The sequence below is a fragment of the Babylonia areolata genome, chromosome 3 (genome assembly GCF_041734735.1).
Source record: "Babylonia areolata isolate BAREFJ2019XMU chromosome 3, ASM4173473v1, whole genome shotgun sequence".
Classification (NCBI taxonomy): Eukaryota; Metazoa; Mollusca; class Gastropoda; order Neogastropoda; family Buccinidae; genus Babylonia; species Babylonia areolata.
Window position 1 is genome coordinate 64,414,426 of NC_134878.1, and position 24,715 is coordinate 64,439,140.

Genomic DNA, 24,715 nt, shown 5'->3' on the forward strand with positions numbered 1-24,715 from the left:
CCAGATCTGGTTGTAGACCTTCAGCCAACAGAATGAATACCATCTCTACTGAAGGGGCTGTTTTGCCACTGGCCGAAAAAGCCCCGACTTTGCATGCCTTTGTAAGTGAAGCGAGAGGTAAAGGGTGTTCCCTCTTCCTGTTTCAGAGTCGGGGGGGGGGGGGGGGGGGGGGGGGTTGATCACTTTCCATTGGGCATTGTCAGAGAGGTTCATGAATCTTTTCAGTGCCAAGCCTATGTTATGCTCAGTTACAACTGTTTGCCAAAAGTCACACAATTTGGTTTATGTCAAAACAAGTGGACTATTTCACTTCAAGCTTTTGAAGGGGGGAAGGTTGACAGATTTGCTTTTGGGCGGGAGAGTTGGCTGCAGCTATCCGGCTTTGTTACAATGTGAACAACAGTCCGTTTAACATGACCTCTTGATGTCATCTTCAGTTGCCTGTGGTGGTGAAAGAGTCAACATTGTTTTGATTGGGATCACAACTGTATCAGTATTTATCAAAATGTTCTTTGGTGAAATTCGAGTTTGACATGGCAAGTATATTTATCACCAAACATGGAGTATAATACAAACTCCACCTTTCTCTCCACTTTTCTTTTTTCTCTGATAAATGTTTTTCTTACAGCATGTATTATTATTATTATGGTGTATATATCAACCACACCAGTAATTGAATCCTGGTGTTGAATGTTTTGCCTAATTTTTGATTGATTGAATGTTTGAAGAGTTGAACAGTTGAAGAATAGAAAGCCATACAGGTTCCATGAATCATGAACAACAGTAATACTAATATATATCAATTATAACTAGTGTGTTATTTTGTTGTTGTTGTTGTTGTTTTTATCATAAATAGTGTATAATGTGGGGTGGGGGGGGTTGTCCCATTGCCATTTGTGTAATAGTTACTTGTTCAGACTGTTGAGTAGAAAAAACAATGTAATATGTTCAGACTGTTGAATAGAAATGATAATAATGTAATATAAAAAGTCTTATTTCTTTCAGCACTTTTCATTTTAACTAACACACACTCACACACCGGTAAATTACAATCAGAAATAGTTCAGACATTTTCCAGGCATTGTGAACTTAGTCCATTCATGTTTGTTATTTCCCACTTCACCAAAGTTACCATTATTTTCACCTCCCTTCCAGTTTGTGTTGAATGCAAATGGATGTTGTCTGCTCAGGAGACCAACTAAGTAACAATGGTCAGACTAATATCAGTCCAGACTTTATCTTTCTTCAATGAGAAAGGACGTTTTTTGGTTCAGCCAGTCTCATGTTCATCAGTACTTATTTATTTCACCTGTTCACAAAGGATGAAAAGATGTGTGTACCTGTGTACAGTAGGTTGAGCTGAGGTGTTGTAAATGTGTACGGGTCAACTGACACCGGTTGTGGCGATTTTCTCACGTATAGCGATTATCAGGTGTCTGGTGTGTTTTTTAATAGATTTTTTCACCCATTACAATTATCAGCCGTTCGTCAGTTTTGTTTTTCTTCAGTTGTGTTACCTTATCAATCTTACGGATACAGTTTGTTTTGTGTATGCTGTTTGTTTTTGGATTATCATAATCATCTGTCTTTTCTGTGATACAGTGTGTATGCTGGGAAATAGATCAGACTTGCAGTCAGTGGTTTATCTGTTACCTGTTATATTCTGTCTTCATAAATCTGCTTTTTTTTATGTCAAACATAATAAATAACTGTTCATTATTAAAGTTGACTTTTGGACTTTTTATGTTGGTGTTGATTTGCTGATTCAAGGTTAATGGATTGTGTGGGTGGGTGTGTGTGTGTGTATGGGTGTGAGTGTGAACTGTGGTGCACAGAAAAATGGCTAGTTTCCAAGTAAAACTAAATCCAAAAAGAAGTTATTCACTGTATGCTATACAAATACTTCCTTGTGAGAGTCCATTAATGTACACACACACACACACTTTGTGCAAACACAGTAGGAAGAGAATAAAAGTTGAAAACCTTTCATCATTTTCTCAAATGACTCTCAAAATCAAGGTCCAAAATTTTAGTCCATTTTTTTAAATACATTTCTATATGGAAAGAAAAGAGTTTATCTTTTTCGATGTCTCAGTTTATATGCAATAACATTATATAAAAAAAAAAAAGAATTTTGGAAAGAGTGAAACAGGCAATACAATACAGACAAGTAAATACACTACAAGTGATGTGTACTTTAAACAAAACAAAAAAAAACAGAGCAGAGCTGAAGGGGTTGCATGAGCAATAGCAGCTGCGTTACATCTGCTTTGCGTTAAGAATTTTCCGAAGTCTATGGAAATTTGTGTGACTTACACAGTTACAGACTTTGGAAAATTCTTAACGCTAAGCAAACATAGAACTGCTAAAATTTATCTATCTACCTATCTGTACCTATGTAGCTGTCAATCTATCTTTATTCCTTTATTTCCCCCCCTCTCTTCTCCACTCTCCACCTCCCTTTGTCATTTGTATACATGTATCTTTCTGCTTCACTTTCTGTTTCTCTCAATGAGGTGTCACTGCGTTCAGACAAAACCATATACACTACACCACATCTGCTAGGCAGATGCCTGACCAGCTGCATAACCCAATGCACTTAGTGTATCATTCCGTGACAAACTTCAAGGTTTCATGGCAACAAACTATTCAATTCTAATTTCCAATCACTTTTTACTTTCCTGCATGTGTTTCTTCTTTCACAGAGGTTTTTAAACATCTTATTATTGTCCCCGTCTGACGAAACACTTGTCAAAAACAGACTCATCTGTATTGTACTGTCCAGTCAAAGTACTTTAAAATAAAATGTTAAAAACTTTCTAGTGTGCTTCTTTGTTGATTGTTTCAATATTGAAGTATACCTTCTGTTTTTGTGCTCCTTTCAGATTTCCCTGCCTCACATGCAGTCAAAACCATCATCTTAAATGGAAACAAAAGTTATATAAAAAAAAAAAATTTTAATCCAAATTTGTTACTGCTAGACTATCTGATCTGCTAAATACTTAGGTCATTACTTCTTTCATTTCAGTTGTACACTACATAAGTTACTTCATTTTCTAACCAGTTTAACACAGAGATTATATCAGTCAATATATATTTTCAACAACAGATTAATCATCTCGTTTTATCCAAAAGAGTGACTCAAAAAATTAGCAAGGAATATATATTTTCAATGAAAGATTAATCATCTCATCATACCCAAAAGATTGACCCAAATTTGCAATGCAAACTTTCACATTTTTAATGATAAAAAATATATGATTTGTCAGAATTAAAATCAAGAATAAACATAAAGCAATAAATCAATGACTCAAAAAAAATAACAATGCAAACTTTCAAATATGAATTATCAGAATTAAAGACAAAAATAAAGCATAACACAATCAGCACCACTACTTTTCAACTGTAAACATTTTTTTTTAAATAACAAGACTTGAAAATAATTCTTTAAAAATGTTGCCTTCATGAATTAACAGACCAACAGTACAAGATCTACAAAGTAAATGTTTTCAAAACATCTAACTTCTAAGACAGCTAAGATCAATATTAAATGACATGCATTTTTTTTTTTTTTTTTTTTTTTTTTACGAAAGTACTATAAAAGTCAGTCTCTTTCCTGAAGTTTTCCAGTATAAATCCACAAAAATGCAGTAAAAATGTGTGTATCCTTTGTACAAGCATGTATACACTAATACAGACTAAACATTCTGACAGGTGACAGACATATTACAACATGTGCACAAACTACAGAGAAACACGCACATATTAATACACATGTGCACACACAACTCTCCTCTTGTTTGAAAAAATGTATAAAAAGAAATGTTGTGCAAATAATCAAACTAAGATATATACAATTACCACACTGCAGCTTCCACAACCATGACACAGACAGTAAAAACTGCATTCATTCAGCTCTTGAACAATGGCAAGAAAACTGCGATCATCTGCATTTAAACAGAAAACGCCAACTCTTACTGGGGTCTTAGTTTTACAAAAATATGGGTGTATGCATTGAACAGAACCTGTGATGTGTGTGTACATATATATATATATATACATACCTAAACATCTGTCTATGGTTGCAGGTGTGAGTAATCAGCATGATTTCACATCTTGGTCAGTAGGTTTATACTCAATATTATCAGAACCAACCAAAATGTTCTGCTTGCATACCTCTGAGTCTGACAACAAATTATAAAGGGACCACAATGACAATGTGGCAAAAGGCACAAGGTAGTTGAAATGTTCTGATATCTAGATACAACAATTATACCCAGCTGCATTTTCACATACAAAAAATGGAAGAAAAAAAAAACACCTGCCATAACAAATATCATGCATATATTATGTGTTCATACATTTGAACATATTTAATTACAACACACTTGATTTTGAATAAACATGCATGTAAAGACATTCACACATACTTTTTAATAAATGCATGCACACACACACATACATACATCCATACATGCAAGCTCATACAAACTAAATATGCAGCAAAAGTATCCCTGAACTATGACACCTACAATTGCACCATACACTGATCTCAACCCATTCAATCTAACTCACACTACTGTATTTGCTCTCATTCTCAACCCATTCAATCGAACTCACACTACTGTGTTAACATTCATCTCAAAAACTTTCCCACAAACACTATCATTGTACCTAACTAAAACACAACAAGTCTCTGAGTGTTGGTAATCCACATCTTCACCACCATTTCTTACGTTTCTTTTTGCAAAAAATCAAGGCAAAAATCACCACCACCACCGCAAAATCCACACACATCAAGATGATGGCCATGAACTTGACCCCTCCAATGTCGTGGCCTTTGTGTGGCGGGAACTGGGCGTGGTAGACGTTGGAGATCTGCATTTTGGTGTGGTGTTCCTGCACAATGCGCCAGATGTGTCGCATGATGGTGGCCTCCTTCCCCTGGAACACCTCGCTCACAATGCCGATCATCACGGAGCTCGACACGTAGTCCATGGCCATGAACGTCTTCAGCACCGACGGTTTCTTCCTGGCGCCGGCGAAGTGCTGGGACGTGTTGGAGAACCTGACCCCTGCCGCCTCAGCGATCTGGCTAAGCCATAAGTGCTGCTGCTTCAGGTCCATGCCTTTGAGTTGGATGGTCAGGTACAGCTGTTCCAGCACCGAGGGCGACACCACAAATGCTTCGTTACTGCAGAAATGGTGGTCCTTGTCCGACACAGTCTCTTGTTTAGGAAGAAGCATTTCATGGGCCGAGGTTCGGTAATGACACAGCACTATTGAGTCCGACATCACCTTGCCTGTCTCCAGCTGGTCCCGTAAAAAAGGGAGAATTTTAAAGATGTCCACCACCACATTGTCATCAGCCACCAGAACGAACTTGGCCTGAGGGCAAAACTCCCCCACCCACTGCGCTGCCACGGACGTCTTCAACGTCAAGTTGGTGTGCTCAGGATACTGCATGGTGTACTGCACAATATCTTTGCACATGACACTTTCTCGCTCGATGGACTCCTGAATGTGCTTGTTGTCTGACATTTCAAAGAAAAACAGAACATGAGCGAAGGAACCGTGGAAACTTTTCCGGGCGGCCCACGTCTCACGGATGACAGTGCGGCGGTCAAAGTGAGCGAAGATGGTTCTGATGATGACCAGCAGCAGCACCTCGGAGTGCTGGACGCAGACATCAGGCTGGTTGACATGGTAGACCCCTGGGTCAAAACCCAGGCTGGCGTCCGCAGGAGGGATGCCCATGGTAGTGGTGGTCAGTCAGTGACCAGCATCGTGTCGATCTACAACACAGAAGAAAATCTGTTGAATGAATAGGCAGCCTAGTGGTGACCCACCCAACTAAGAAGCGAGGGTCCACAGGTTCAAATCCCATATACATACTGGAATTTCTAACACCCCCACCCCCACCCCTCCACTTGGCCTTGAGTTATGATCTGGGTTCTAGTCTTTCAGACAAGACGATAAACAGAGATCATGTGTGCAACATGCACTTAGCGCATGTAAAAGATTCCATGGCAACCAAAGGGTGGTTCCCAGGAAAATTATGTAGAAAAATCCACTTTGACAGTATAACAAACACACCTAATGTTAAAGACAAAAAAAAGAGTTAGCACTGCACTGAGGCAGCACACCCTAAAGACAAGACATATTACGTAATACTTACCCACCAATGCTGACTGTGGTAAGCTAGTAATAGAAAACAAAAAAACAAAAAAAAGTTACAAATTACTCTTTCAAAATGGTTGTGAGTTGATCTGTGTATCACTAGTACTTGTTCATGTGTATGCATGCCAAGTACTTATGCACATGCAAACATGAACACATGACACCCGTATGCTTAGGATCCGCCCTGCTCAAACCAAATCGTATGGCCAATGCAGTTTTACATTCCAAGCCCCCTTTCTTTGGAATCAACTGCCTCAGCCTCTCCGTCACTAATCTTTGCTGCAATCTTTCAAATCCAGTCTGAAGACCCACCTTTTCCCCTCCTGATTAATTCTCAACAGCTCATCCCTTTCCAATATGAACTAAAATGACTATTAGTGACTGAGAGAGTTTTGATAGTTTCAGAATTTGGTGGTAGTATTTTTGATTGTGTACTATGACGTGTGTGTGCGTGCGCTTGTGTGTATTGTGGGTGTCTGTGGGTGTGTGTAGGGGTTGGGGGATGAATAATTTTTAATGATGTTTGGTATCTTGTGTTCAATTTTTCCTTTTTGATATTTTCATATGTGTTCTATTTGTAAACACCTAGGGCTTATTTTCAAGATTAGGTGTAAATGCTCATAATAATAATAATTAATATGTATGATATTGTGATAACTCATTTATTTGGGTTTTTTCGTTCCAAGCATTTTTGTGATCACTTTTTTTTTAAAATATTACAAGACTACGATTCTGCAGGATTACTTATTCTGACTGTACAATGCATGTGTACTGAACACATGAAAACACATCAGGTGCACAGAAAAGAGAACATGTGGACATGAGCAATTATGTGTGCACAGACTACTTTGGAATAACAGATATGAGGACAGCAAGCAGTACTTACATACTGCCACATTCATAAACATTTACAATAATTATAGTAGAAAAAAAATTTCTTTCATAAAAAAAAAATCATTGAGAGTGCGAGCCAAGATTGGCACAATGAGCTTTCTTGAACTGACACAAGAAATCACTGTGCAGTGCAGACTGTACCATTCACAAACAATTAAATCTACAACAACAACAAAATTAAAAGATAATTGCCAGTATCACCAATGTGAGTCTGATGAAAAATGTGATTTCTTTTGTTATGTTTCAGTTTCGCAGTTAAAGTTGTCTACTTCACTTTGTAGTAGTCTCAACAGCAGCAATAGTTGTCAGGCTTCTTGTAGACTCTCGACCCATTTTTTTCTTTCACCCCCTCACACTCAGGTTTTTTTGTTGTTTTTTTGTTTTGGTTTTTTTTTTTGTTTTTTTAAATCCATTCAGTTTTTCGATACGTACAAGAACATGCAAAATTTGATTCAGACGCAGTCAAGATCCGAGAGAAAGGTGTTATTTTTGTATTGACGGGTCGGTGCATAATAAAGAAAACTACTATTAAAAATCATCATCATTATCATCTAATCATTGTGCACCCACTGTTTTTCTCAGAGCGTCGATTAACTGGAAACTCCAAAAGTGTCATGTCTTTTGTCTTGTCTGCTGCACCAATGAAAAGTGTAAGTATGTGTGCAGAAGATGTGCTGCAACATTCCGTGTTTTACATACAGGGCAGTTTGTTTGTTGTTTTGTGTGGGGGGTTGTTATTGTTGTTGTTGTTTGTTTGTCTGTTTTGTTTGTTTGTTTGCTTTTTGTTGTTGTTTTTTTGTGTTTTTTGTTTGTTTGTTTTTTGGATAAACTTCATATGATACTGAAGATTATGTTTCGTTAGTCGTCCATTTCAGTGGGGGTAAAAAGAAGAAAAAAGACATCGACAGTTAATGAACTCAAAAACACATTTTCAATTCACATCGATTTCAACATCAACCTTTAAACAAATTGACAACAAAATATGAAACAGATTCGATAAGCCATCAGCTGACCGCTTTATTAAAGCTGCAGTTCAATGAACATGTCACTTGCGTTTGTTGAGTGACAGTTTCGGTCCCCTTAACTAATCGAGGCGTCACTGCGTTCGGACAAATCCATATATGCTACAACACATCTGCTAGGCAGACTGATGCCTGACCAGCAGCACAGCCCAATGCGTTTAGTCAGGCCTTGATTTCATGATTATATATTTGTGTACCTATCAAAGTGAATTTTTTTCTATAGAATTTTGCCACAGGACAACACTTTGTTGCCACGGGCTCTTTTTCAGTTTGCCAAGTGCGTGCTGCGAACGAAACCTCGGTTTCTCGTATCATCCGAATGACTCAGTAGACGCTAGGTTTGATTTTCCAGTAAAACTTGATAGAATTAAAGTACACGGGTTGGGAGCGAACACAGACTCTCATGAACACTGTATTTGGCAGATAATTATCTCATGAACACTGTATTTGGCAGATAATTAACAGCGTCTTAGCCGAGCGAACACAGACTCTCATGAACACTGTATTTGGCAGATAATTATCTCATGAACACTGTATTTGGCAGATAATTAACAGCGTCTTAGCCATTCTACCGGCACCTTCCTCCTGTCGTGTTATATTGTGATGCACTCCGTGCTGTGATATGCTGCCGGTTCAATATGTTGCAGGGCGATAGTGTCTTGTCACGACATTTTGTTTTACATGATTTTATTAGGAACATTACAAACTCCAAAGAGCTGGGGAAATTATAATTGAAAGAGACACCGACAAACTAACCGCGAGGCTTGTAATACTAGATACAGTCATTACTAAGACTGTTGGTGCACCCGCGCCACAAGTGCTGCTCCTAACACTACAACTGTTGTTACTGTTGCTACTATCGGGAGGGAATTCTAGTGTTTGATGGGTCAACGTGAAGTTGGAACTTGTTCTTGATCATTCAAATTTGTCAAAGTCTCTCCAGCAATATTTGCATGGTACCACGATGGTTGGATGCACTGAGATACATAGTAATCATAAAATCTCACATCCTTAGCCGTCGAAAACATCTTTGCGTTTGCGACAGAATGAATACTTTCTTTGGATACAATCGTTCAGGAAAGCAATCCAACGATTATTATGCATAACTTCCTTCCACATAATTCTTATGAGGCATGGAATGAGTAGTCATTGGAGACTCAACAAATGCGAAAGTACTTTTCGATTTTAACGCTTCATACACCACCGTACGGTGATTTTCGTCTACATTGAATGTAAACAGATCCGTTTAGACCAATTCTTTGTTCATGAAATAGTCCTATTCCGTTACATTTCTATAAAGATTTTATTTATAGTTACTTTGTTCACAAATGATTCCCCCCTTCTTTGCCAAGTGTAAATAAAGATGGCGACAGAAAGCTATCCTCTTCACGCTAGTGTGTTTGAAGGGGACAAAATACGGGTGGCACAGCTAATCCGAACACATGATCTGGGAGAGAAAGATAAACATGGTAAGTTGATTTGGTTTTTTTCATGTTATCGCATACCGCTTTCAGTGTTATCCACGTTCATGATGCTACGACTTACGCTGAGAAGAGTTGTCGACAGAAGACTTATCGACTTATGAATCATCCTAGCAAAAAATCCAGTTTCATCATCATCAGTGACATTCAAACTATATTGAACTGTGCATGAATGTGTTTCTGTATAAGAGGGAGAAAGGGATGCAGATTTGTTGGGTTTCTGACTGTTTGTGAGGGAGCAGTGCTGTAACTTGTGAAAAAGTAAGACTTCACTGGCCACCATCTCCCCGGCATCTTTTTTTTCCCCCTAAAACATTGAGCAGAGTTCAGCGTATACTTTTCTAATTTAAACAAATACTAAATTGACTTTAAAGAACATTTATTTTAAATAGAGGTCTTTACTTTTACCCTTCTCTAACTCTTTTTTTCTGTTTAGTTGGTTTTGCTATGGAATCCAGTTAAACTTGGAAAGAAAATAGTCTAGCTTTAGGAATGAGTAACAGTCTAACACATACCAAAAGTACATACTCACATAGCTGATGCAGATTTATCTTCTCTCTAGCTGCGGTGTTACAGTGGCAGTCTCAAATGACATCTCTTTTCTTTCTTTTTTTTCTTTTTTTTTTTTTGAGACAAAACCAGCAGTATCATCAAATCTTGGGCTAACAATTGGGAGATTCTTCAGTCATTAATCTTGTCACGCCGTCTTGTTTAGACCTTCAAGTGATTTGAGTTTGCACAGCTTTTAAGAAAGAAAGAGAGGGAAGAATGAGGGATAGACCACAGGCCTTTATTACTTAGTATCTAGGCAGGACCTCACTGGTTAGGAAAGTGCTCCCTGGGAATCATACCGACCGGCACAGTTCTAGCCCATCATTCTTTACTCAGAGCAATACATGGTCTCTACTCAGAGGCTTTAGAAGGTTAGGGTACTAAGCTCACTATTGAAAGATACCAAGGTGGGGGCCTCAGCAACTGATGCTGGCAGGGAATTCCACACTGGAACAGTCCTTGGGAAAAAAAACTATTTATATATATATATAAATGTGTTTGTTTTTATGGCAACTTGTCTGAACTTAAGCAAGTAGTTGTATCTAGTATGGGTGGTGCTAGGGAAAAGGTAGTGTTCTGATAAGATGTCAACCAATCCGTTTATGAGTTTGTAGAACATGGATAGTTGACAATTTTTTCTTCATGATTCAAACAATTCCCTCTTTAATTCATTGAGCATAGCCGAGACACTACTGGTGGTGTCGTAGCAGTTGGTGACATATCTTGCTGCTCTTATCTGAATGGCCTCCAGCAGGTCATGGTCATATCCTTGGTGTGACTGTGAGGATTCCAGTCCCTGCAACAGTACTCAAGATGGAGACACAGTAGGGTGTAGTAGGCGTCCATTTTCATTTCTCTGCTTGCAGTCCTAAGATTTCACTGGTGGAATCCTAGCATATTTGGGGGAGATTTATAAAGTTGTGTGTGTGTGTTTCCCTGTGTGTGTGTGTGTTTTGTTAAAATCCAAGGAAATAGAACAGAATAGAATATGTCTTTATTTAATTACCAAGTGTACCAGGGTCACATGGAATATTGTGGGGGATAGTACATTACAAGGTACGAACATAAATAAAAAATTGTACACAAACACAGATACATTAGAAATTAGGATACATACAAGGGCATATCAATGTAAAAACTTGTGCATACTCACACATGCACGCACTGCACACACACACACACACACACACACACACACACACACACACACACACACACACACACACACACGCACTCTCTCTCTCTCACTCTCTCTCTCTCTCTCACAGTAGAAGTGTCCACACTATGCATGTCTGTTTATTTTGTTTTTTTCCAGGAAACACTCCGTTGCATCTGGCAGTCATGCTGGGCCATACAGGTCTGTAAACTTTGTGTTGTAGCGTAAATGCTATATTATGTCATGTCATTTTAGTTAAAACTTTAAGATATCTAATGTAGATTGTGTCACTGTGATTGTGATAGAACTCATGACAGTCGCTTTTTTATTTTACACCAGCTAATGAACTATAAGTTATAACTGTGCCCCAGTCACTGGATGATCAGAGTGGATCAGTGAATCAAGAAATGATATATCACATACTTCATTCCTCTTGGGTTGTTTTTTTTTGTTTGTTTTGTTTTTTGTTTTTTTTGGGGGGGTTCTTTCTTTTTTTTCCAACATTACCTTCTCATAACAGACATGGCAGTTTGCCATGGTGCAGCACCATTTAGTTGTGTTTTTTCCCCTCAGTTTCTGTCAGCACATTTGTTTTCCTGTCAAAATCACACACACAGACACACACACACACACACACACACACACACACACACACACACACACACACATAGCGGATTATCCCAAGACCTGGCTATAGTTTCGTAGAAGCAAAGGCAATGTAAGTGCTGTGTAATACATTTCTACAGAACCACATTGAAAACCCAGCTTCCAGTGGGTAACCTCAGAACATATACATTGTCGAACCACTACAATGCAAATGCTGTGGTGTGTAACAGCAGTTCCATTTTCATTTTTCACAGGAGAGTGGCAATGTGCAGACTCAACATTACTCACATCAGTTATATCATCACAGACGCCTGTGCATTACAGCAGTTAATTAGTGACAAATCAGCCATGTAATCAGCCATGCAGCTGCTGAACAGTAATGACAGAGTACATACAGTTACGACACACATGTGTGACAAGTGTACAGGCAATACATAACCCACATCAAAAGGCCTTTGTATCGTTTTATAGGTCTATGACTTGTCATCAAGGTTGCATATTTTCAGCCTGTGAAATTTTAATAAAGTTTATGCTGACATAAAAACACACACAGCTGAGTACTCACACATCTACAGAAACACATCAAAATACACATATCACACACACACACACACACACACACACACACACACAGAGTAGGGTTAAATTGAACAGTGCAAAACACTATAGATAGCAGCAACAGACATATATTCAAACACAGAGCCCACTGGTGCTTTGAAAATACAAACTGGGGTTGGGTAGCCAAAGCTATGATCAATCAATGACATCATCACTGAGCAATTATCCATATCAGTCCAGCTACAGCAGCTGACATGGTGCAGGATGTGTATGTGTGTGTGTGTATGTATTTCTTTATACATGTATATATGTATGTATGTATGTGAGTATGTGTGTGTGTGCATATGCATACATGTATGTATACATGTGTGTGTGTGTATGTATGTATTTCTTTATACATGTATATATGTATGTATGTGTGTGTGTGTGTGTGTGTGTACATGTGTGTGTGTTCCCCACCCTCCCTCCCTCCCTGTTATTGTACGCAGTAGCATGCTTTCCTCCACACTATCACTTTCTGTTGCTGACTTTGATGAAGGACAGGACAAGGGGAGAAGGATTCAGATTGAGGATGAGTGCATGTTTTCGCGGTCTGTATGGTTGTTAAAGGTTGGAAGAAAATGAGGTACCCTTTTAGAGGTATCAGAAAGGCTATAAAAACTGAATAGGGTTTATTAAAAGTTTGTTTAATTACACATACTTAACCGTGACCCAATTAGTGCAGACTCCGGCAGGGGTCTGACATTCCTGTCCTGTGCAAACTACTATCTGCCTATGCGGAGAAAACGAAAGTAACTACGGCCGATAACCTCCCGGAAGTAGGTAACCTCTACTTTGTCCCGCTGGCTAGCGCCCTCTTTTTCCGGCGTAAAAAAAAAGAAGAAAATTTCCTTTAAATTGTTGTACCATCTGAAACAAAAGAAATTAACATTTAAACATCTTTGCAGTGTTTTCTCTGGAGAAAAAAATATCAAAGGCTCAAATCCGAAATAGAAATCAAACATATTTCTTTTAATCAATGTTCAGGGATAGCTTCATTCCCTACGAGGTATAACCATTCTCATATTCATTTCCCATTACTTTCATCCAGTGCAACATTTTGGTGTTTGTAACTAACCTTCATTAAGAATGTTGATGGTCATTTCAAGATTTAAGTGAATCAGAATGCTGAGCCGTTGTAAAGTCGATAACGTAAGGACAGAGTACAAAGAAGGCTTTGAAGGGACCCACTCTTCAGTGAATATTGAGCTTGGAAATTCAGTCCAAATGGACCTTGGAATTTTGTGAAAAGGTTGTGAATTGTTTTACTCTTGTTTGGGTACAAACCCTGTCTCTAGAGGTATTTTGTACTCACTGTCAGCAGAAAAATATGAACCTGTCTGTATTTTTTACTCACTGTCAGCAGGAAAAAATGAACCTATTTCTTTTTACTTCCCCTCTTTCAAATAAGCTTCTTTTTTTTTTTCTTTTTTTTTTAAGGAGTGTGGTGAACTTAAGAGGTGACTGGTGCAACCAGGAATGTTGAAACACCATTGACAAGAACACAAATTGTCCTTCAGTCAACAAATCTTCACTTTCTCCCGTGGCACTGCTATGGCTTTGATGCTAGCACAGACTGAACGAAAGTGACCAGAAAGAGAATTTGCTAAACAAAAACAGATTGGATCTGTTTTGGTTTTTGTTCATATTAGTTTTGTTTTGTTGTTGTTTTTATAACGTATAAGAGAACACCAGAGAGGGACTACCATTCTTTCTTCCCATTGATCCTCTCTCCAGTCAAACGACAGTCACAGATGACTGCTACTGCACCAGCTGCAACACCCACACCCACACCCACACATACATGTATACCCACATCCTTCCCCCGTCCTCCACCCTCACACACCCTGAACTGCATCCTGTCCACCATTCCCCCACCCCCCACCCCCCAATCCCTCTTCCCATGCTGTGACAGTAGAGGATGTGAAAGTTCCAAACAGGAAGTTGTTGAACGTTCTCTGTGCCAGTGGTGAAGTTTTGTTTGCATCATATTGACACTTTGAAGCAGAAGTGTCAGTGATACAGAGACTTTAGTGGTTTGACCCTGTGCGTTGGTGCTTGAGGGCTGGTGCAGCTCAACTGTTCATAAAAATGTATGCATCCTGCTTCCAGTTATTTTTTATCCGTGCAGTGGGTATTTTTTAAGGATAGAAAAAAGAATTGTTTAGAAATTTTTTTTTTTTTTATAAATAAATAAATTTTGTTTGTTTTTTTTAACCACTCCTCTCATCAGAAGGCGGACGAAGGCTGTGACTCCATATAATATATATGTGTATGTGCATACACACACACACACACACACACACACGCACGCGTACGCACACACACACACACAGGTGCATGAGCACAACAAATCTTTTTTTTTTTTTTAGTTTAATGAAACAGAACATTTCAAGCAAAACTGCCCTGGAAACAGAGTATTATTGGGGACATCGCTGGGTTAAAAAACGATCATGCATGTAAAAGCCCACTAATGTGAGTGAATGTGGGAGTCCGCAAATGAAGAAAAAGAAGACAGAGTGTGGCTGTCCATCCCCGCCTTTCTTTTCTTGATGTCTGTGCCAGTGGGAGTTGACCTTGTTCTGTCCCACAGGTGGGGTGTACCAGTACAGCACTTGTTTTTTTCTGCCCTATCATCGGCAGCATTTTCAGTGGCATTACCACCAAGTCACTCTCCCAGTCCCCCATGCCCCTACCCTGCCCCCCCACACCACCCATACACAGCCATACCTGGCTTCTTTTGTCACATCAATGTTCAGGTCGCCAGTAGGCCACACAACAGAGGAGGTCTTGCCCTGCTGCTGAGTCAGTTAGTTGTCAGTGAATTAGTTAGTCAATTAGGCGTTCCATGGTACCTGTTCTCATTCCACAGCACAACACAATATTAAGTCTGTCAGTTAATATATTATGGTGTTGTGTGTGTGTTTAATTGTGTGTTTTTTTGTGACACGTGTGGACAGAGTGTACAGCACAACACAATATTAAGTCTGTCAGTTAATATATTATGGTGTTGTGTGTGAGTTTAATTGTGTGTGTTTTTGTGACACGTGTGGACAGAGTGTACAGCACAACACAATATTAAGTCTGTCAGTTAATATATTATGGTGTTGTGTGTGTGTTTAATTGTGTTTTTTTGTGACACGTGTGGACAGAGTGTGTCCAGTTGTTGCTGGCTCACAACGCCCCAGTGAAGGTGAAGAACTCCATGGGATGGACACCTCTGGCTGAGGCCATCAGTTATGGAAACAGACAGACCAGTGAGAGGGTTTTGCTTTTTTTCTCTCTGTGTGTGTCTGTGTCTGTGTAGTAATTGGTAAAGTGTCTGTGTAGTAATTGATACAGTGTCTGAGCATGTCTGTGTGTGTGTAGTAATGAATAGTATGTGGGAGTGTGTGTGAGTGTGCTTGCATGTGTGCATAAATACTTCACTTCTTGCATAAATGTGTGCATGGAAATGTGTACACATCTTTGAATATTTGAGCTTAGATATGTGTGTGTTTGTGTGTGTGCAATATATATATCATGTGTAATTCTGCATGGACATGTGTGTCTGAATGTGTTCAGATAATGCAGGTTTGTAAAGCAGTTTTGGAAGGGATCAGTCATCTGTTTTTTTCATAGTGCTAAGAATTTGTCCTGACTGCGAGTTACAACACACAGAGAATCTTCTTTGGACTGTAGAGTCATGGCTTCTGATGGGAAGGAAAATGTGACATACCTGCAAGTTATCATATACTTGTTTTTATTTGATAATTATTATTTCTTAAAGTGGCTGGCTGTCTATGTTTGTATTTTAACCTTAATAACAATTATTATTTCCAAAGGGGACTGGCTGTTTTTACTTTCTGTGGATCTCAGGTTTTAGATGTTGTAATTTTTGGTTTATTTTTTGTCAAATGTTGTGTTCCTTTTTCTTTCAGGGGGTCCAGGGTTGAAAAAAGTTTGTAATGTTGGCCCTCTCTTCTGAAAAAAAAAAAAGAAAAAGAAAACAAACATACAAAACACTCCATCATTTTTGTCAGTGTTACTGATAGATAAAGCATGGCAGTAAAATGTTCCCCTAGGGTTTAAGTTGTAAAGTGAAAACAGTTTGGATGATCCTGAAAGGGTTTTTCCAACTAACATATTATATGTTTCAGTTCTCATCTACACAGCAGACAGTTCATTAAAGGGGCATACTGTGCCTTTCACTTGGGTTTCTGACTCAATAGCTGTCAAGTTTTTTGGACTTTGAGGTTTTAATGGATTTTTAAAAGTTCTTGAATTTTGTGGTTAAAAACTGGTATGAACCTTGTAATTCTTTTAGAGTGGACACAATCAAACCACTGTTGTGTGTGTGTGTGTGTGTGTGTAGTTGTCTCGGTACTACGCAAGCTAAAGCTTCAGGCAAGAGAGGCGTTGGAAGATCGACGACCGTCACTGATCCAGGCTCTCAAAGACATTGGGGACTTTTACCTGGAGCTCAAATGGGACTTCAACAGCTGGGGTCAGTGTTTGGGGGAATGTTTCTGGACCTCTCTCTCTCTCTCTCTCTCTCTCTCTCTCTCTCTCTCTCTTTCTCTCTCTCAGTCGTTACTTTGTAAAGCTGATATGATATATGTTTTGTTGTCTATAAATTATATTAATATGCTTACGTTTTGTTAAATTGCATTATGTTTTCGTATACCCCTTCACTTGGGGCTGAGGTCTGAATGTTGATAAAACATTCCGATTCTGATTCTCTCTCTCTCTCTCTCTCTCTCTCTCTCTCTCTCTCTCTCTCTGTCTTTCTCTCTCTCTATTTATTTATAAGCATATCAGGTAACCAGGTTGTTTTTAGTTGGTGGTGTTCTTGTTGTTTTTTCAGATGCGACAGTTTTGTATATAGTGCAATTGATTTTTTTTTTGGGGGGGGGGTTATTTTTTGTGTATTCTAGGTTGTTTTTTTGTTATTGGGCAGTCCTGGTACGGTTACATGTATTTGTGCTTAGCTGGACAGTAGACACCAATCTCAAACAAAAGTTTGTGCTGTTCTTTAATCATACAACAGTATCAGTATTTGAACAGATACATGCACAAAAGAAAAAAACCCAGTGCTTCAGGTTGTTATTCTTTAACCATTAGAAATGTATCTGAATAAATATGAAGACGAATAAAGAATGAAGAAAATAAACAAACAAACAACAGCCGTGCTTCAGGTTTGAACAAAAATATTGAAATTCTTCTTCTCTAAGAACCGTTTCAGATTTTGCCCTGCATGAATGTGGCATTTGACACAGAGGGCAAATAAATCAAAAGTGGGAGCTTATGATCAGAGTGACGGAAGAGAAGCTGCTGCAGCATTAGCGTAAAAACATGACGCCAACATAAATTGCGTTGGTGGATTTGAAATTTGAGTTCCTCCCTTATCACCCCCCACCCCCATCCCCCACTCCCCCCATAAAAATTTTTTTTTTTTTAATTTAAAAAAAGAAGAGGACAATATTAAAATGATTGTTTTGATTTGACATGCAGTAATCCTTCAACGGTCATGATTGTCTTATGATTGTTTCAGTACCACTTGTGTCTCGAATGTTACCTTCCGACGTCTGCAAAATCTTCAAAAAGGGCTCCTGTATAAGGTATGTACTTGATCACTATGCTTGCAGTGGTGAAATGAACATGATAAATGCACGTATAAATTGTGTATGTGATAGCAAAGTGAGTTGTGTAGTGTTTGTGTCATTTTCCACTTGGTACAGGAGAACCAAGAGGAGGGTGCTGTGAGTTTGAGTTAGAGAGACTTGCCATCCATGATTCTGTTTCTTCAGAAATCTTTTACATGTTTTCTTGCTCTCACTCTTTCTCTCCCCCTTCCCCTCTCTTTCCCCCTCTCTCTCTCTCTCTCCCTCTCCCTCCCTCCACATCTTTTCCCTACTCTCTTACCTCCCTCCCTCTCTCACTCTCTGTGTGGCTCAGTCTCTCTGTCTTTCTTACCCCCCACTCTACATCCCCCTCTCTCTCTGTGCTTTTCTCTCCCTCTCCCCCTCACAGCCTCTCTCTCTCTCTCTGTGCTTCTCTCTCCCTCTCCCCCTCACAGCCTCTCTCTCTCTGTGCTTCTCTCTCCCTCTCCCCCTCACAGCCTCTCTCTCTCTGTGCTTCTCTCTCCCTCTCCCCCTCACAGCCTCTCTCTCTCTCTGTGCTTCTCTCTCCCTCTCCCCCTCACAGCCCCTCTCTCTCTCTGTGCTTCTCTCTCCCTCTCCCCCTCACAGCCTCTCTCTCTCTCTGTGCTTCTCTCTCCCTCTCCCCCTCACAGCCTCTCTCTCTGTGCTTCTCTCTCCCTCTCCCCCTCTCAGCCCCTCCCTCTCTCTCTGTGCTTCTCTCTCCCTCTCCCCCTCACAGCCCCTCCCTCTCTCTCTGTGCTTCTCTCTCCCTCTCCCCCTCACAGCCCCTCCCTCTCTCTCTGTGCTTCTCTCTCCCTCTCCCCCTCACAGCCTCTCTCTCTCTCTGTGCTTCTCTCTCCCTCTCCCCCTCACAGCCTCTCTCTCTGTGCTTCTCTCTCCCTCTCCCCCTCTCAGCCCCTCCCTCTCTCTCTGTGCTTCTCTCTCCCTCTCCCCCTCACAGCCCCTCCCTCTCTCTCTGTGCTTCTCTCTCCCTCTCCCCCTCACAGCCCCTCCCTCTCTCTCTGTGCTTCTCTCTCCCTCTCCCCCTCACAGCCTCTCTCTCTCTGTGCTTCTCTCTCCCTCTCCCCCTCACAGCCTCTCTCTCTCTCTGTGCTTCTCTCTCCCTCTCCCCCTCACAGCCCCTCTCTCTCTCTGTGCTTCTCTCTCCCTCTCCCCCTCACAGCCCCTCTCTCTCTCTGTGCTTCTCTCTCCCTCTCCCCCTCACAGCCTCTCTCTCTGTGCTTCTCTCTCCCTCTCCCCCTCACAGCCTCTCTCTCTGTGCTTCTCTCTCCCTCTCCCCCTCACAGCCTCTCTCTCTCTGTGCTTCTCTCTCCCTCTCCCCCTCACAGCCCCTCTCTCTGTGTGCTTCTCTCTCCCTCTCCCCCTCACAGCCTCTCTCTCTCTGTGCTTCTCTCTCCCTCTCCCCCTCACAGCCCCTCTCTCTGTGCTTCTCTCTCCCTCTCCCCCTCACAGCCCCTCTCTCTCTCTGTGCTTCTCTCTCCCTCTCCCCCTCACAGCCTCTCTCTCCCTCTGTGCTTCTCTCTCCCTCTCCCCCTCACAGCCCCTCTCTCTCTCTCTCTGTGCTTCTCTCTCCCTCTCCCCCTCACAGCCTCTCTCTCCCTCTGTGCTTCTCTCTCCCTCTCCCCCTCACAGCCTCTCTCTCTCTGTGCTTCTCTCTCCCTCTCCCCCTCACAGCCTCTCTCTCTGTGCTTCTCTCTCCCTCTCCCCCTCACAGCCTCTCTCTCTGTGCTTCTCTCTCCCTCTCCCCCTCACAGCCTCTCTCTCTCTGTGCTTCTCTCTCCCTCTCCCCCTCACAGCCTCTCTCTCTGTGCTTCTCTCTCCCTCTCCCCCTCACAGCCTCTCTCTCTCTGTGCTTCTCTCTCCCTCTCCCCCTCACAGCCTCTCTCTCTGTGCTTCTCTCTCCCTCTCCCCCTCACAGCCTCTCTCTCTCTGTGCTTCTCTCTCCCTCTCCCCCTCACAGCCTCTCTCTCTCTGTGCTTCTCTCTCCCTCTCCCCCTCACAGCCTCTCTCTCTCTGTGCTTCTCTCTCCCTCTCCCCCTCACAGCCTCTCTCTCTCTGTGCTTCTCTCTCCCTCTCCCCCTCACAGCCTCTCTCTCTGTGCTTCTCTCTCCCTCTCCCCCTCACAGCCTCTCTCTCTCTGTGCTTCTCTCTCCCTCTCCCCCTCACAGCCTCTCTCTCTCTGTGCTTCTCTCTCCCTCTCCCCCTCACAGCCTCTCTCTCTGTGCTTCTCTCTCCCTCTCCCCCTCACAGCCTCTCTCTCTCTGTGCTTCTCTCTCCCTCTCCCCCTCACAGCCTCTCTCTCTCTGTGCTTCTCTCTCCCTCTCCCCCTCACAGCCTCTCTCTCTCTCTGTGCTTCTCTCTCTCTCTCCCCCTCACAGCCCCTCTCTCTCTCTCTGTGTTTCTCTCTCCCTCTCCCCCTCACAGCCTCTCTCTCTGTGCTTCTCTCTCCCTCTCCCCCTCACAGCCTCTCTCTCTCTGTGCTTCTCTCTCCCTCTCCCCCTCACAGCCTCTCTCTCTCTCTGTGCTTCTCTCTCCCTCTCCCCCTCACAGCCTCTCTCTCTCTCTGTGCTTCTCTCTCCCTCTCCCCCTCACAGCCTCTCTCTCTCTGTGCTTCTCTCTCCCTCTCCCCCTCACAGCCCCTCTCTCTCTCTCTGTGCTTCTCTCTCCCTCTCCCCCTCACAGCCTCTCTCTCTCTCAGTGCTTCTCTCTCCCTCTCCCCCTCACAGCCCCTCTCTCTCTCTGTGTTTCTCTCTCCCTCTCCCCCTCACAGCCTCTCTCTCTGTGCTTCTCTCTCCCTCTCCCCCTCACAGCCTCTCTCTCTCTGTGCTTCTCTCTCCCTCTCCCCCTCTCAGCCCCTCCCTCTCTCTCTGTGCTTCTCTCTCCCTCTCCCCCTCTCAGCCCCTCCCTCTCTCTCTAACCCCCCTTTCTCTCCCTTCCACCTATTTATATATGTACAGACACAAACTGGTGGTGCTGGACGAGTTGCGATGATGTCGTCGTTTCATATCTTAACGTGGCTTGACTTTGCTTATATATATATATCCCTCTTTGCTTATTTAACAATTCTCTTGGTTTTTTTCTTTTCTGTTTTTTCTGCACAGATTGGACACGACGCTGGTAGATTTCAACGACATGCACTGGGAGCGAGGGGACATTTCCTTTGTGTTCAACGGCAGCGAAAGACCACAACAGTCCTTGACGGTCCTCGACAACAGATTAGGCGTGTACCAGAAGATACGATACGAGGTAAAAAGTCTGTTGTTGTTGTTTTTTTTACCTGGCAAGATTATGCATGGTTACTTGCCCTCTATACCGTGACAGTCTTGTTCATCCCTTGACTGTGTTGTGTGTACAGTGTGCCTGAGAAAAAAGTGTTAGAAAAAGATGAGTGCAGCGATGTGTTCAAGCATGCTTATGTTCCATATACCATGCTCTTCCTGTTTTGCCGAGTCATAAGAGGGGCAAGAACTTGAAGAAGAATCCTTTTCCTTGAGTTTCCTGGGTGTGGGGATGGTGGTGAACAGTGTGTGGATGGGTGACAGAGAGAGAAAGGGAGAGGTGCACTGAGACCTGTTCTCTGTCTCTGTCTGTCTGTCTGTCTCTGTCTCTCTGTCTGGCCCTCTACCTGCTCTGTTTCTCGGATGTCTCTGTCTTTCTCTATATTTGTGTGTTATGAACAAATTGTTGGGAGTATGTTATGATCAAACATGTGTGTCTCTTAAATGTGTGTTGCATTATTATAGTCATGATTTATCTTAAAGTAATAGTACGGATTAATCTTTTTCAGTGTGTTGATAAGGGAAACGTAACCTGTTGAGACATACATTTTTTTCCCCCGTTATATTCAGTACCTGTTGAGACATACATTTTTCCCCCCATTATATTCAGTACCTGTTGAGACATACATTTTTTCCCCCATTATATTCAGTACCTGTTGAGACATACATTTTCCCCCCCATTATATTCAGTACCTGTTGAGACATACATTTTTCCCCCATTATATTCAGTACCTGTTGAGACATACATTTTTTCCCCATTATATTCAGTACCTGTTGAGACATACATTTTTCCCCCCATTATATTCAGTACCTGTTGAGACATACATTTTTTTCCCCCGTTATATTCAGTACCTGTTGAGACATACATTTTTCCCCCCATTATATTCAGTACCTGTTGAGACATACATTTTTTCCCCCATTATATTCAGTACCTGTTGAGACATACATTTTTTTCCCCCATTATATTCAGTACCTGTTGAGACATACATTTTCCCCCCATTATATTCAGTACCTGTTGAGACATACATTTTTCCCCCATTATATTCAGTACCTGTTGAGACATACATTTTTTTCCCCCGTTATATTCAGTACCTGTTGAGACATACATTTTTCCCCCCATTATATTCAGTACCTGTTGAGACATACATTTTTCCCCCATTATATTCAGTACCTGTTGAGACATACATTTTTTCCCCCATTATATTCAGTACCTGTTGAGACATACATTTTTTCCCCCATTATATTCAGTACCTGTTGAGACATACATTTTCCCCCCATTATATTCAGTACCTGTTGAGACATACATTTTTTCCCCCATTATATTCAGTACCTGTTGAGACATACATTTTTTCCCCATTATATTCAGTACCTGTTGAGACATACATTTTTTCCCCCATTATATTCAGTACCTGTTGAGACATACATTTTTTCCCCCATTATATTCAGTACCTGTTGAGACATACATTTTTCCCCCCCATTATATTCAGTACCTGTTGAGACATACATTTCCCCCCCATTATATTCAGTACCTGTTGAGAAATACATTTTCCCCCCCATTATATTCAGTACCTGTTGAGACATACATTTTTTTCCCCCATTATATTCAGTACCTGTTGAGACATACATTTTTCCCCCATTATATTCAGTACCTGTTGAGACATACATTTTTTCCCCCCATTATATTCAGTACCTGTTGAGACATACATTTTTTCCCCCATTATATTCAGTACCTGTTGAGACATACATTTTTTCCCCCATTATATTCAGTACCTGTTGAGACATACATTTTTTCCCCCATTATATTCAGTACCTGTTGAGACATACATTTTTCCCCATTGTACATGTATTCAGCACTACTGTGCCTCTGCCACCACCACCAGCCCCCCAGCCCCTTTCACTCTTCTTAGTATACCTACACCCAGTCATAAGTGTATCCTTTGTTTATTTTACACATGTGTGATTGATTAATTCCTTTGGGTTTTTTTCCCTTCGTTTTTGTTTAAATCAGGAAAGTGACGCGTGTCTTGAAGAGGAAGTGAGCATCTTGATGGGCAGTGACATACTGTCGGCACAGATGTCCACCAAAAACATCACTTTCTCTCGCGCTCAGCATGGCTGGCTCTTCAGGGAAGATAAAACGGTGAGTGTGTAGGGTGGGTGTTTGTGTGTGTATGTGTGTTTTGAGTGTGTGTGTATGCTGTGTGTGATCTGTTTTGTGTGTGTGTGTGTGTGTGCACATGTGTTGTGTGTATGTGTGTGTGCATGTGTTTTATATGTGTTTGTTATGTATTGTGTGTGTGTTTGAATGTGTTTGTATGCTGTTATTTTGTTTTCATTTTCATTGTTTTGATTCCTATCTTCTTGGCGTTTATGTGGGAAGGGAACGATTGTGTGCGTGTGTGCGTTCCTGAGTATACATTGTTCAGCTGTTGTCAAACATTGAACTTGAACAAGTTGGACAGCTCTATGTTCCCACAGTTAAATGTGCAGTGTATATTTTTGCTTTTCAGGAGATGGTGGGAGACTTTAAGGCAGACTTCTACTATGTCAATGGACTCATCTTACAGTCTAGGAAAAGGTCAGACCATTTTTGGTTGGTCTTTTTTTTTCTCTCTCTTTTTTTTTTTTTATCTTCCTCTGACTGGCTCAATAGTTAATTATCATCATGCTCTTTTCTCCTTATTTTTGTAATCGTTTTTACCAATTGTAATTCCTAATCTGGAAATCATGATTTATGTCTTGTTTATCATTGTTATTGTCGGTTTTGTTGTTGTAATATAGTTCCTCATGCCATTTTGATCAGATATTGTGTGTGTGTGTGCACCCCGCAGACGAGAACACCTGACGCCAGAAGACGTGCAGAAGAACAAAGCCATCATGGAGAACATCGGCAGAGGTTCCTGGGACCAAAGTCCTCCTGTAGGTGTTGTGAACTAGGCATCTCTCTCCCCCTCCCTCTTTTTTTTTCTCTCTCTCTCCCCCTGTCTTTCTCTCCTTCACTGTCTCTCCCTCTCTTTCTCTCCCCCTCACTCTTTGTATCTCTTTCTCTCACACCCTTCCTCTCTCCCCCTCCCTCTTTTTCTCTCTCTCTCTCTCTCTCCCCCTCTCTCTCTCTTTCTCTCCTTCACTCTCTCTCCCTCTCTTTCTGTCCCCCTCACTCTTTGTATCTCTCTCTCTCTCCTTCTCTTATCCCCCTCTCTCTCCCTCTCTCTCTTTTTCTTTCTCCCTCTCTCTCTCCCTCCCTTTCTCTCTCGTTCTCTCCCTCTCTCTATCACTTCCTCCTCTCGCTCCCTCTCTCCCTCTCTTT

General features: G+C 41.3%; 2 protein-coding genes across 3 annotated transcripts in view; one reads left to right on the forward strand and one right to left on the reverse strand.

Moving 5' to 3' along the window:
• Positions 1-2,024: 2,024 nt before the first annotated feature.
• On the reverse strand, positions 2,025-7,722 carry LOC143280683 (beta-1,3-galactosyltransferase 5-like). Its single transcript, XM_076585420.1, has 2 exons — positions 7,645-7,722; positions 2,025-5,795 (listed from the first exon to the last, which is right to left on the reverse strand). The coding sequence occupies exon 2, from the start codon at positions 5,755-5,757 to the stop codon at positions 4,720-4,722; it is 1,038 nt and encodes a 345-aa protein (XP_076441535.1). The 5' UTR covers positions 5,758-5,795; positions 7,645-7,722; the 3' UTR covers positions 2,025-4,719.
• A 1,737-nt stretch (positions 7,723-9,459) lies between these two features.
• Positions 9,460-24,715, forward strand: part of LOC143280684 (ankyrin repeat domain-containing protein 13C-like) — an 18,394-nt gene continuing 3,138 nt past the window's right edge. For both annotated transcript variants that reach the window (XM_076585421.1, XM_076585422.1), the window contains exons 1-9: positions 9,460-9,565; positions 11,445-11,486; positions 15,641-15,745; positions 16,843-16,974; positions 18,022-18,088; positions 21,232-21,376; positions 23,417-23,548; positions 23,919-23,986; positions 24,240-24,327. In XM_076585421.1, coding sequence (XP_076441536.1) covers positions 9,460-9,565; positions 11,445-11,486; positions 15,641-15,745; positions 16,843-16,974; positions 18,022-18,088; positions 21,232-21,376; positions 23,417-23,548; positions 23,919-23,986; positions 24,240-24,327 — 885 coding nt within the window. The remainder of the gene's footprint in view (positions 9,566-11,444; positions 11,487-15,640; positions 15,746-16,842; positions 16,975-18,021; positions 18,089-21,231; positions 21,377-23,416; positions 23,549-23,918; positions 23,987-24,239; positions 24,328-24,715) is intronic.

Coding starts and splice junctions, on each gene's coding strand:
- LOC143280683 (XM_076585420.1), bottom strand. CDS start 5,757: ATGGGCATCCCTCCTGCGGACGCCAGCCTGGGTTTTGACCCAGGGGTC.